This window comes from Osmia lignaria, chromosome 6, assembly GCF_051020975.1.
Source record: "Osmia lignaria lignaria isolate PbOS001 chromosome 6, iyOsmLign1, whole genome shotgun sequence".
Taxonomy (NCBI): Eukaryota; Metazoa; Arthropoda; class Insecta; order Hymenoptera; family Megachilidae; genus Osmia; species Osmia lignaria.
In genome coordinates, this window is record NC_135037.1 from 9,885,569 (window position 1) to 9,899,278 (window position 13,710).

A 13,710-nucleotide genomic window follows, 5' to 3' on the forward strand; every position below is an offset into this window, starting at 1 on the left:
AATACCTTATGTCAATTCTATAGACATTTTTGGCTACCGTTTCTACACGTTCAGGGTCGTTTTTTCTTTCTCGTGCAATTAATTAGACAAACGTGGGTGATGCTGAAACGTCTACGTACCTGTACGCTCGTTGCATTATCCTACACTATTATAGCTTTCATTACGAGAAGTGCATTTCCTTTTGCGATCCGCAGCAAGGTCGACCGTGTGTGGGATACCTCTTGCACCGTGTTCGCGCGCGCGCGCTCGCGCCGCAATCATTCGTCTGGCTTCGACGCATTCGTCATCAACGCGAGAGAGATGATATCGATCGGACTCGTGGGACAGGATAACCACGCCGCTCATAATTTGCATGTCTCGAGCTGGTGCCACTGGTAACGAAGACTTATGGACGCGAGCCGGTAAAATTTTTTCGAAGGGAAAACACTGGAGGCTGCCAGAGATTACGATCTCCTCGCGGTGCAATATATAATCCGAGGGGATCTTCGCGAGGTGTGAGAACCGTAATGGCATTCGAAAGTTGCGATATTCTTTAAAATAACCAAATGTCCCGTCAGTTACGAAAGGGTTGACTAATGAAATATCTGATAAAGAATAACGCGGGTTCGACAGCTTTGATTTTAAATAAAAAAAATCCATCGGTCGAAATAATTAATTCGGAGGAGGCTGGTTAAGGTGTCAGAAGCTGATGAGAACGAAACGCAGGTGCAATCAGGGAGGAAGCGATGAAAAGCCGAATAGGCACGTGGCCAGAAACCCTTGAGGCTGAATGTTTAAAGAAAGGCGCAGGAAAGTCGGTCGCGTGTCACGATGCGACGGTGATTTGTCGCCATTGGTGTGCGCGCACACCTTGCGTGCGTGTACGTGCACCGGCTTGCAGACGTAGAAAACACGCGAAAAGGTGGCCCCGTAAGTTAGGATAGAAGGGTTGCGGAGCCGGCTATGTATACCTGGTCGCGCGGGATCCCTCGGATAAAAGAAGCACACGAGAAGATAAAGAATAGGAAGGGAGAGAAAAGGAGAGCCGTCGCAGCCGCCACGTGACCCCATGCATGGTCCTCCATTCCTTATTGGAATCCTCCTGGCCCAACCTGACCTATCCAAGGTGAGATTTATCCGACGGCTTTACCTGCCACCAGCTATACGTATAGCAACCCGTGCTAACCTTCCTTACTGTCTCTGCCTATCTATAGAGAATCCCCATTCTCATTCACCGATCCCTGCCACCGTCCGTTCAGGCCTTTTTCCTTAAGATCCTGGTAAACGTAACAGGTGAGATTTCCGGTAAGCTCCCTTTCGTATTCCCAAATGGAAAGAAGAGGAACACTTTTGTTCTCGTTTGCAAATGAGTATACCGCCTCGAAGACACGATCGTAAATCGTACGAGTCGGCGATCGTGCGACTAGCAGAAAGTAGACCACGCGTGCCCGACACGGTGAGCAGCTTCGAAGCGAATCGTCTGCCAGTCTGGCACGTTAATTTTACATTGTTTCGCCCCGGACGACACGCGTCCCACGACGAATTTCAATCTTCCGAATGCAAATCTAGCTAACCATTCCGTTCCTACGGTAATTTCCATAAAACCTACCCGGTCCATCGAGCACCGTTTCCACCACCTACGACTGACTAGTCTCACGTGCCCACCTTGTTTCTTGCCGGTAGAAACGAACACGCGAGTCAAGACATAATAGGCGGGATTTCGCTTCAACTAGCCCGAAGCATTTCGAGCTGGTTCCGGTCGGGTTCGGGCTCGAATGCGAAAGCCGTCTATGCTGTAATCGGAAAGCAGGCTGGACAATGCAAATGAGACAGCATTATGCGTTCCACGGGCGTGATGTAACACGCAGAAAAATGGCAAGCCGTTTCCGGCTCAGCCGAAACCATGGATTTTCATTAAAGTCTCATTAAGTGCGTTCGAGTGCCTAACCGGCGGCGCGGCGATCCGAACGAACGGCCGATAATTAGCCGGGAAGTTAACGGCTAACGACGTTAATTCCCGGTGTTATATTAATTAGCAGAATCTCCACGAACAAATGGTTTAAATGAAATACATTCAAGTTAAGAAAACAAAGACTGAATAAAGGTAACCTGCGAGCAACAGATACATCGGAAGATGTAACTTGTTATCGCAACTGATTATCTTCGTTCGATACGAAGGAAACATTAAAAAAGAGAAGTGGTGGAAGAAAATGTTGGAAATCTTAAGCAATCTCGTTTCAATTAACCCGGGGAATATTGTACGTGCGTTCACGTGAAAACCGCGCGCATCCTGTGCATACGCTTTCAGAATTTCCACGATTTTTCGAGCGTAATCTCACGCCCGGAAACAACCAAACGGACCGGCGCATTATTCATTCGAGTTTGCGTTAGCCCACGAAATTTACACGAACGTGAAATGCGTGTTAGTCGAGCCGGGGCCCGCGTTTCCGGTCGCCACTCTCTCTCTTTCTTTCTTTCTTTCTTTCTTTCTTTCCTTTCTCGTCGCTACAAGAGCGTTGTCTTTTTATCTCGAAGCCCAAGAGCCAAGCCTTCATTTCTCAAGTGACGCGCGCAAGATTGCTGATCGATAAAAGGCCGTTTCACCCGGCTCGATAGTGACGCGAATCGCAAAAATAAATATATTATTCAGGCAGGATTAATCGACAGCCGCGCAGTGTCAACAAACGCGATTCTCCTTTTCTCGTTTTCAATCTCTTTGCTTTATAACTTTTTTCAGCAAAAAACTTCGAAATAAGACCACGAATAATCAGCCGTACGAACAGGAATCAAAATACAAAATATTTTAACTTCCAATGCTTGCTTTTCTTTACTTTATCTTATGCTTTAATAGAGCATAACACGAAGTTAATCGCTGTAAAAGTCTGCAACAAATGTCTGCCGTTTCAAGTGATACAATAACAAACATTACACGAACAGTATCCTGTTTCCAATAAAAAAATATTATTTCATGGAGTGTAACGGAAACGAAACATCATTTTTGGTGATGATTAAAAGAAACGATCTAAGTAACTCGTTCGTTAAGTTCCAGAGATTGATTCGGGACCACCGCCGGCCAAACTCTTCGGCAACGAAAGGATTGAGCAAACGGAAGAGGAATGAAAGTCGTGGCCAATGATGTTTCTTCGAGTTCGTTTCGGAGGAAACGAGTTCGGGGAACTGTCGTCGGCGCACGAAACTCGAATATCAGCAAGGATCATGGACGAAGCCACGAAACGAAAGAGAACCGTGAGTACTCTCACGAATCGGAATGGAGCCGTCTAATTTTCCGCACGCGAGTGATCCGACGGCCGCCGAGAAAGCCTCTCCAACGACTCTCTTTCTTGCAAGATTTCGCTAACGAACCAACGATCACGATACAGCCCCTTTCCAATAATTACTCGCCTTGCTCTCCTCCGTAAAAGAAACAAACCCCAAAGCGTCGACGAACTGTTCTCCATCAGGAATTTACAGTGTCTAGTCGACGATAGATCGGTAATGAAACTGTAATACAGTGTCCGATACAACTCCAGATGTGATTTATTTATCATCGGGTATTATCATAATTAATTGGACACGATTGGTACCGCGCGGTGTATAATTAGCGAAAATTGCAGAGTCGCCGATCGATCGACGATTCTTATCTCGTTATACCAGGAATAAAATGATCGGGAACTTATCGAAAATCATTAATATATGTTCTATATCAGATGCAATGGAATTACCCCAAACGTCTGAATAAAAGATTCTTTAAAATGGGACCTCAGGACAATGTCTGAAAGATGTCCCTGAAGCATCGAGCAACGAGATGAAGAGTAGAATAGAATAAAGGAGGAATGCGACAGGGACGCGAGGCTAAAGCGAAGACGGACACGTACAGGACAGGCGAGGTATGAAATCAATATGGAGAGCGTATCGAAGAAAATTATTGTTATCGAACGTGGGGGTCATTCAGCGTGAAACGTTATTTCCAGCTACGAATCTCGCGGCTCACTGACGCGCGATAGAGATTGCTCGAGCATAGAATCTAATTATGTGATAAACATTGTTGCGCGGCACACCTGCTCGTAAATAACATAGAATCAAACACGTATCACGTTACACCGTAATACACGAAGAGAGGATCCCGGCGGAGGAACAGGTCCGTAGGGCCTGGTGAACCGCAATCGGGTATCTTCGATATAGCTACAACAAGGTGCACGGTCCTGCGCGTGTTTTCTTGCCAGGATTAATTATATTCCCTCCGTATCGAACATATATTAGCACAGGACGAGAAGAAGAGGGGACCGACCACGATGAAAGTAATTACGTTTTCCCTGCTACGGTGTAATCCACGAACACCGTGGACAAGGTCGAACAACCCCGAGTCCTTTATTCACGTGAAAATTGCAAAAGGACGAGCCGTGTACTCTTGCGCTGGAAACTATGTTAAGCTATGATAAATAAACTCGTTTGAAATTGTTCTAAACAGAGTGTCCGGTAATTAACGTTATATAAGGCGGCCATTATCTGGAGCACTCTACGATTTCACTTCAAAAAATGTTTTTTTTCGTAGTATTGCTTTGCTTATCGAAAATAACCGTGCTTACGATCACGCGCTTACGTGGAATATTTATTCAAACAAGCCTTAGAGCTCTAACATCTTATCGACAGATACGATATCGGTTAACATTTTTCACCAGCCCGACCACGTCGTTTGTTTGCCGTTGCATTTCAATTTTTTTTTTCTTCTTTCTTTATTAACATTAGTGCAATTATGTAGACTCGATCGGCTACGCACACACGCGCGCAACGATGTCCAACAAGTAAGAGCTTGATAATTGCCCAGCGGATTAATCGTTAATGTACTCCAGAGCGTTGTTATCGATGCCGCGAAATCAATGATAACAGTACCTTTTGATTCATTTTTCTTCCCTTGGATTCGCGATTATCGTTTTATCGAAACGGATGATACATACTTACATAGTTGTTCTACTTCATCTATGTAATAAATTACGAGTACCCTTTTTCAACGATGACTGGGATAATTATATTTTATATTGTTTTTCAACCTCGTTGTTAACGCGTTTGCAACATGTTATGAGTCGAGGATGCGCTTATCAGTATTGTTTGCCTTGCATTTCATTGAAACTAATAAAAGATCCGGCTGTTTAAAATCAGATAATGATCGACGCTGGTATCATTTTAATTACGATCATTCTTATACTCGCGTTATCGCGGCTCGCGACACATTACGCCGCGATAATAAACACGAAAGATAACCGTGGTCGCATCGGCAGGTATAAATACAATAATATTTAGTTTTTACGGAATAATCAGCGGCTTATCGTCGGCAAACCGGAGTCGACGGTGCTCGAGAATTCTTTTTCCTTTCAGCCTCCATTCGTGGAGGTTTTATCAGCGAAACGGTGTCGAAATCGAGGCAAACGGTTTCTTCTACGATAGTTTTATCCGACTTCGTTGCCGTCCACGTGTCCATCGTTTCAATCGCACGAATTCAAAATCACTTCCAATGAATTCCAGATAAAATCATGATTCGAGACGAGCGATACCGATTCGAGCTACACTTTATTAATAACACAGTGGTTGACCTACAATATTGCACCTGAACCACGTAACGATATCTATGCCGAGAATACTCTACGTGTCATGGTCTCCAATTTCGACCGATCAAAATCGACCAGGGCCAAGATATTAATGACGTTTACCCGGAAAAAGCACACTCATACATACGAGTCGAAAATTCTAATTTTCGTATGACTCATACGTTTAATAAGGCGCAAATTACCGACACACTTTAATCAGGCTTAAACGCAGATTTCTTTTTTTGATAAGCACGATTACGGACGAGTGGCGCTCGTCGAACGACCATTATTCCATTTTCCACTAAATAACGATGCTATCGCTTCGATAACGATTTGATACATACACCTATAGGCTGGGAAAGTTTTATAAGGAAAACTGTAAAAACTGTACGGGTCTCAATCTTTCCTCACGTAATTTTTTTTTTCCACGGTAAACGGAACAGCGATTCGCGCGCGACTTGAGCGAAACCTTTTCTCTTTTCTCGAGCTAATTACGTTCCCTTAGTACGCGTACAAATATTCTTTATTACCTGGTAGACTCGCGAAACGATACGTTGCACGAATTTATCCAAGAAGAATTCCCTCTTATCGCCAAGGGGAATCGTGCAGGCTGTGCACGGTCACGGCGAGCGAGGAACGCGGAGCGAAACGAAACTCTTCTAAAAGGGAATTTACCTTCCCATCGTAAAACGCATGCCAGAATTGGCGAACGCGTTTTGCGTATGGAAGCGCGAACCGAGGAAACCCGCTCGTTCCTCGTTTCAGGTAAAGCACCGTTCGCCGAGGGTTGCGTTACATCCTTGCATCGCAACCGAGCGAACGCACAATGAGCACCGACAATACCAGACCGTTTCTGGCCAACAAAAGACCACGGCAAGGTGGTGCGGGGGTGGTGAATATATGTACAGGGAACCTTCATTGACAGCTGAAGGATCAAACGAAACGCTAGCCACGATTTTTCCGCCCCAAAATCCACCAACTCGGTTCCCTCTGTTACCCATCGACAAATAGCGACTGGCATGACGCACGCGTTCGTTTATCCCTGAATCTCCTGCTTTCGTTGACGAACCAACCCTTTCGCGTTGCGAGAGAAATATTCTTCAGAATATTTATAAGAAAATTTGTGAACGGCAAAGTAGATGGCAAATACAATTTCTTCATAATGAACGCAATAAATTCGTAAATGTAATTATTAATACAGCTGGAATTATTATTAATCAGTAACGTGACATTGTTTGATCATTAATGCATAACGCGATCGATTACATCGAGAGTGTGATGAGTACACGCGTATGCAACAATTAAGGATATTTTTCAACATTCGGGTATTTAATATTCTGAAAAATATAGGGAAGTAGACTATTTATCTCCTCCTATTTCAAACAACTATCGTGTACCAAGCAGCAAGAGAAACGAAAGTTCCCCAGGTAAATTGATTAAATAGTTGCGCAAGCGGATGCAAAATTAGCAACGTTAAATTACAGGTCTGAAGCCTATTGCCCCAGTCTTAATCCGCGCACGATTGTACAATACGTTGCGTCATCCGGAGTTATCGTCGCACACGCTCGTCACGGTCTTACCATCTGTTCCACGAAAAATGAATAATGCCAGGCGATAAGGTATTTGCATGTAATTCCGACTCACCGTTCTCGGTGCCCCGCAGTGGTCCGGTAGGGCTGCCTCCGGTGGACACTCCTTCGTCCTCGCTGCTGCTGCTGCTGGCCTCGCTAGGGCTGTAACTTCTTCTACTAGCCGTGCCTCTCATCATCTTCTGTCCGCTGGCGGTGCCGTTGTTGTTGTCGTGTATCCTACCCTGCAGTCTCTCGTGTATAGTCCTTACGCGTGAATGCAGCCTTTGCTGTTGTAGGGAACCGACCGAAAAGTCCAACGGTTGATCGATCTCCGATTGTAGCTGAGACGACTGTTGTCTCTGTGCTTGCCCGCATACAGAGCCAACGATTAAACTTTGCGGCTGAGCGACCGGTTGCACGATCGGCGATACTTGCTGTTGTTGCTCCTGATGAACGCTACTCGGTGGGCTCCACCATTGGTGTCCACCTTGGATCGATCTCCAAGCTTCTATGGTGTTGTTGTTGGTCGGACTGGTCTGTTTCTGTTTCAGTTGTTGCATCTGCATCTGCTGTTGAGACTGTTGCTGTTGAGCCATCGCAACCTCGACCAGGTTGTTGTTCTCCAGCAGATGCATGCTGGGGGTCTGCGTCATCGATGGCAAAACGAAAGGGGATGTTCCCACCGAGGGTGGGCTAGGCTCTTGACGTTGCCGATGGCTAGAATGATGCTGCTGCTGCTGCTGTCTGTGAGGTTGCGATGTTTGTTGGGATTGATGTTGATGATGTTGCTGTTGCGACGAACTCGATGGTACGACAACCGGAGGCGGAATTTGCCGGACGGTCCGCGCGGCCTCGGCGACCCACCGGCGTACCGCCTCGCTGTCGAGGCCCGCCAGCCCTGCGGACTTTGTTTTCGACTGTCCTCCGGGCGATGATAAACCCTTATCGGGTATCAGGCCGGGTAGCGCGAGGACCCCGGTGCCCGCCACCGCGACCCTGGGTCCCGAAACGCCCCCGTAAGCAGCCAACGCCGCGAGATCCAACGTGGTCACCTGCTGGATCACCTTGTCGAACGAGCCTCGCTTCTGTATTCTTCCCGCGACAGGTAAAATGAAAAAACACGCGTCTATTTGCCAGAACTTCTGTTACACTTTTGATCCGTGGTGGATACAGTAACGGAGGCGTTACGCTGCATTCACCTTGTCCACAACGTTACCAGATATCTTGGAGAATAACGTCTTTGCTTACTAATATTAAAGTTATCCTTCGATATCACAATATTCCTACGGAAACACTACACTTGTATACGCGCACAGATATGTTCCTTCGACACGTTGCGAACGTACTCCAAGTCCAACACGGTCACCGGTTCTCTAGTCACTAGCTGTTTTCACGGATTATCCTTCGCGGCGATTAAACGAGCACTCCTCGATGCACCTAGTTATTAGATGGAATATCGTGACAAACGTATCGTCGCTACGATCGCATAGTTCCTGGTTTCGCTTCCCGTGATATTCACCTGTCATCCGATACGACTGTCAAACACGAAACGACCGCGCTGATTTCTAATTCCTCACTAGCGCCAACTGTCAGCTGTTTCTTCACTGTCGCATTTTTGCCGCGAAAACCGTGCTCGCCGGGAAGTTTACCGGTAATGTCTCTGTCAACTGTCACCCGCGCGTCCAAACACAACGTCCAGGATTGATACGAGCATGTTCGATCGTAGATCAACTAAAATGTGTGATTTCTCATGGAAACTGTCACTCGGTATCACTGTGCGTCACTTCCGACGTTCGCAATATCTGCGGTGGAGCCACGAACGACACGTGCCAGGATTGTTCCGTCATGAGTTAAACACGGTTGCGCGTCAGCTTTTCCCTTCGCGAAACGGAGCCGGGGCGTGATCGTGGAAATAGCAAAGTATCGTTTTATCGTAGGCACACAAGCATCCGCGACGAGCTACGACGGTAGCAGCTACGGCTGCGACGGCTGGTACGGCGATCAGATGCTGTCGCGTGCATGTGTGCAGCTACACTAGAGGGCCCACGTACGCCCGGTCGGCCGCCTACCGGCCACGGGGAACCGCGAACGCGTACGAAGACCGTCGAACCTGAAGTGGGGGAGTTGCTTGAGGAACGAAAGAGACCGAACGATACGAAGCTCGAACCGAACGGCGGATAGTAGGACGAAGAGCGAAGACCGAAACAGAGAGCAGCGGACGGACGCCTGGACGCTTGTGCTGGTGGGGAAACGAGAAGCGTCGGTGGGGAATGGAGCCTCCAATCGCGAAGGAACGCGGATCACGCGCGGCTCCGCCCGGCAAAGGAAAGGCGAGTTCTCTGCTCGCGAACGCGAGCGCGCCTTTTTACCTCGCGTGTACCGGCTACTACTGCTGCAACACGAAACCACGCTCAGAGGGAGAGAAGGTGAATGCATTTGCATATGAGAGAAAAGCGGCCAATCCGATGCTCTCTCTACCCCCTCTGTCGTCGATATCGCGATGCCGATTAGGGCCTTTCCACGGATTTCACCGTCAAAGAATTGGTATCCATGTTTCCAAGATTTCCTGTATGAAAGCAGCGAGCATCGATCACGTGATTATGAGGTGGGCGTGGATCGTCCTCTAGCAGAACTTTCATGTAAATAGGAAACGCGACTGCATGCGATTAATTCCGATAACTGTCACGTGTGGCGCTTTTCTTATAGAGGAGGGCAAGTGAAACACTAATGATCGTACATCTTGAATCGATGATATCGAAGTTTATTGGCTTACTCGAAGGCGGGAAATCGTTTAGCTCCCAACGTTTGTTAATTAGTGGTAAGTTAACTATATTAAACTCTTCACTTAAGTCTGAAATACTTTAATGATTAGACTTAATCTCTGGTGTGTATAGAAAAATGATTGGTGAAATGTGTTTTCACTCCTACGTGTCGTCGTACTTTTGGAGCAGCTCCTTGATCGAGATACCTTTACACGGTCCGATGATTCTCCGACTAACAGCAGGTGGGTAAGTACTTTTATGGATTAAAACCGCTTGGTTCAATGGTCTCTCAAACAATAGCTTTATTATGCGTACTATTTCTTCTCATTGTATAATATATTCAAACTCGATCAATAATGCGTCATAATGGTGAGCGTATCGAAAGTGCGATAATAGGCGGACATGTTTGTTTATCGAATCGAACGTTCATAAGAGTTGATCAGGGTTCAATCTCATTCGTCTAAGGAATTCTCATAGAAGCAACATCGTAATAGAACGATACAGAAATCTATCTCGGACGCCATTCTGTTGCAAAACGTCTGAGCCCCTATCATAACCTCGCGTCAAGATATTCAACCCCTATCCCGGGCGCCATTCCTTCGACCCCCCCCCCGTCTCACCTATCATATTTCCATGCACACACGTCGGAGCCCACCACTCCCAACATTTGAATGCGGCATGCGCAGTGCCGGTGCAAGGAAAAAAAAAAAGCAGAGTACGAGGCGCTTTAAACTGGGCCTTTATTGGTCGTGGCAGCCGTGCAACATCCCCACCCGCGCGTAACACAAGCATCCCTGCCATTCTTCCTCTTTTTATCGCGCTATCATATTTCCATACAGCCACCGGCCACCACCACCGTCGCCACCTCCACTTCGATAACCAGCTCTCGCCCAGATTTGAATCCGGCATGCGCAGTTCCGCGCGCAAAAAGGGCGCTTTAAAGAGGTTCTTATTGGCCATGGGAACGCCATCCCCCACTTCTTATCGCGTGTGCCGGCTACCTAACCTTTTCCAACGGGGCACCCTTCCTCTTATCGCGCCCTCTCTCCCCACTGTATCTCTCTCTCTCTTTCTCTCGTTCATCGTCTTCCTCGTGCTCGTTTCCTTTTTTTCGTCCTTTCATCCCTCTTTCACCAACGCGGCAACCCCACCAGCATCGTCTTCGCGACTCCCACGTCCGGCTAGGAACGCGAACGTCCCCTACCTTGCTCCTCCGCCACCCTCCCGCGGGCACAGGTGGAACGAGGATGAATAGCGTCGAGGGATGAAGATGAAAACGGGACGTACCGAGGGTACGAGCGAGAGAGCATGGTGACGACGAGGAAGACGAAGCAGAGAGCGAGCCAGTATTGATTTTAATGACGCCCCTACCGACGCGAATTCACCAAACAGGCGCGAATAATATCTACGCGCTCTGATTCCGGGACTCCGCTCCAGGACACGGTTTACGAGTACTCGCCGGGACATTTCTTGAACTTTAACACCGAGACTTTCATTTCTTCGATTTTTATTTCGAAACGATTCCAACGCGATAGATTTCTTCCGCATCAAATATTTCCATGTTAGATTCGATCAGGGGTGACTGAAGAAAGGATCGCGTGAAAAAAAAGGTTCGTCATATTTATGTACGATGCTCGAGGGTAAAGGCACTTGCTGTAAATAGGAGTTGCTCGAGTGGCATCATGAAAGGGTGCTCAAATATCCGTGCTAGGGATCCTAATCTGAATAAGGAACCCTTTCTCCCTAAGCGCGAACCCTCCTCTTTTTTATTCATCGTGCGCAGGTATTTGCATGATCCAACTTTCGATCGCAGGTGTCGGCCTCCCCTTTCTTTCTTCCTTGTTGAATGAAAGGAACCTGCGAAGGGGTGACCGTGTGTATGGAAATAGCTAGGTGGCTGATGGTGCGCCATGTGCCGACGACCGATGATAGATTCGGTTAAAAAAGGGGTTGCACCTGAGTGCAAACGCCTCGGTTACAGGTGAAATCGTTCCTGCGCTCTTTAATTCTCTCGTGACCGACCGAGTTGCATGTGAAATCGTTCATTTTGAAAAGTACATAGTCTTCCATAATTTCATGAGAGAAAAATGGTGCAAAATACCACTTGGCAACGAAACCGGTTCGACCTATTTTTTTTTTCTTTTTTTTTTTTTTATTTCTTTTCGACCATCTCTTTTCACCCTTGGCTGCACGAGCGCGATCTCGTCGAGACACCCGGTGCAGCAGAGGCAAGCCGGTGCCTGCTGACCCCATGACCCTCTCACAAACCCGACGACCCGTCTATACGGTGTATACGTGAATTGCAGGCTACCATTCGGCCACCTGCGGCTTCTGACATCTCAAGCAGCCTCGGTAGTGACCGAGCGAACACCTCTCTTTGCACGCGTGAACACACTCTTTGACAATGGTGTATTTATCCCTCGCCTTCGGCTTTCCTGAAAACCTGTTTGCAAGCAGCCAGAACCTTTTGTCCTCTGCGTTCAACCAGCTAGTCATAACATTGTGAAAATCTTCAAGGAAGAAGCGATCTAACAACGTTAACGACGTTGTTATTTTGTGTACCTTGTTCTTGTCTTTCAATCATTTATTTCATTATCAATTGAAAATTTTCAATTCTCATTTGCCGTACGGTCTTTGACCTACATTTCCTAACTGCACCGCGTTTGCTAATCAATTCTTCTATTCTTCGTATGGAGGGAGGAGTTTTTTATGGGGTCCAGAAGAAAGAATTCTTCAACGGTGAAATTCGAACGATACTGAATCGACGATTCGAGTAGGCCTTCTTCCTTCGTAACGGCACTTCCGATTTTTAAGAAAAAAAATAGAATGAAAAGAAAGGGAACGCGACACGTGAGATTCTCTTCGCGCACACCCTGCGAAAATCGTTTCACCCCCCAAGGAGGTGCTTTCTCTCGTACCATGAATCGCCACCCTCCAGCAATAATAAAGACGTCCCATTAGGTTCGAAATTAGAGGTTTTGATGCTGTATGGTTTATTTCTGTCCGGGAACGTTTTAACCAGCGACTTTCTAGGGCCAGGTGGGTCTCTAAACATCATTTTCCTGCGACGATTTGTGGGACACAGAAATTGAACCAACCTACATAACATCTCTAAGCAACTTGAAAATCAAATCTGTTTTCAAACTTTTACGTACTTGTTACCCGCGTACAATGCGTTTAAAAAGATAAAAAAAATAGGAAAGAATGAAATTGTCGAGAGTCTCTTCAAGTACGAACACCTTTACCGCGGTTGAATCTAGCCACTTAACGTCGAGTACACGTACTTACATTTTTCCTTTAGAATTCTTCGTTTTTGTTTACTTTTTTCAACAATTTATCCCTGGAGAATCGCAGTTTTTCGACCGATAGAATTTTTTTATCTCTCTTTTTTTTAACGCGAATTTTTCACCCACTTGCGGAAACTCGAGACGCACTCGGCCGCGATTGTTCTCCTCAGGTCTTTTTTTTTTCGCGCGGAAAACTTGCCAGGAGGCGAACTTTAGCAGGCCGCTATTTTCTCGCCGAAACTGAGAGAGGTTGTTTCTTCTTTCTCCCTCTCGTCTCCCTTCTCTGCTCTTTCTAATTCAGGTCGAACGGTTTCGACGGCCGCATAACGTTCGACGAGGTGGTAATTTTAACGAAACGGAGAACGGGCCGGCTAGAGAGATAGAAGAAAAAATAAAGTAAAGCTAAATAAACCGTAGTGGGAACGTAACGCGGACCATCGGGACCATTTTACAGTTTCCCGACCATTTGGCCGGAGCTGCCCTTTTACTATTTACGCTACCCTCATTTACGATGCACCGAATTCTTCTC

The 13,710-nt window shown here is 46.7% G+C and overlaps 2 protein-coding genes across 6 annotated transcripts in view; one reads left to right on the plus strand and one right to left on the minus strand.

Annotated features, from left to right (window-relative positions):
• The window catches only part of LOC117607549 (uncharacterized), an 89,122-nt gene extending 79,650 nt beyond the window's left edge, over nt 1-9,472 (minus strand). Inside the window, exon 1 of one of the 5 annotated variants that reach the window (XM_034331367.2) lies at nt 7,206-9,472. In XM_034331367.2, coding sequence (XP_034187258.2) covers nt 7,206-7,785 — 580 coding nt within the window. In that variant the 5' untranslated portion in view covers nt 7,786-9,472. The remainder of the gene's footprint in view (nt 1-7,205) is intronic. The other 4 variants (XM_034331365.2, XM_034331368.2, XM_034331366.2 and 1 more) reach the window with 4 other exon arrangements.
• On the plus strand, nt 8,869-9,562 carry LOC117607795 (uncharacterized). The gene is given in 6 exon segments (XM_076688601.1): nt 8,869-8,899; nt 8,983-9,059; nt 9,062-9,214; nt 9,216-9,410; nt 9,412-9,453; nt 9,455-9,562. Coding segments are annotated over 6 exon segments (606 nt in total).
• The last annotated feature ends 4,148 nt before the right edge of the window (nt 9,563-13,710 follow it).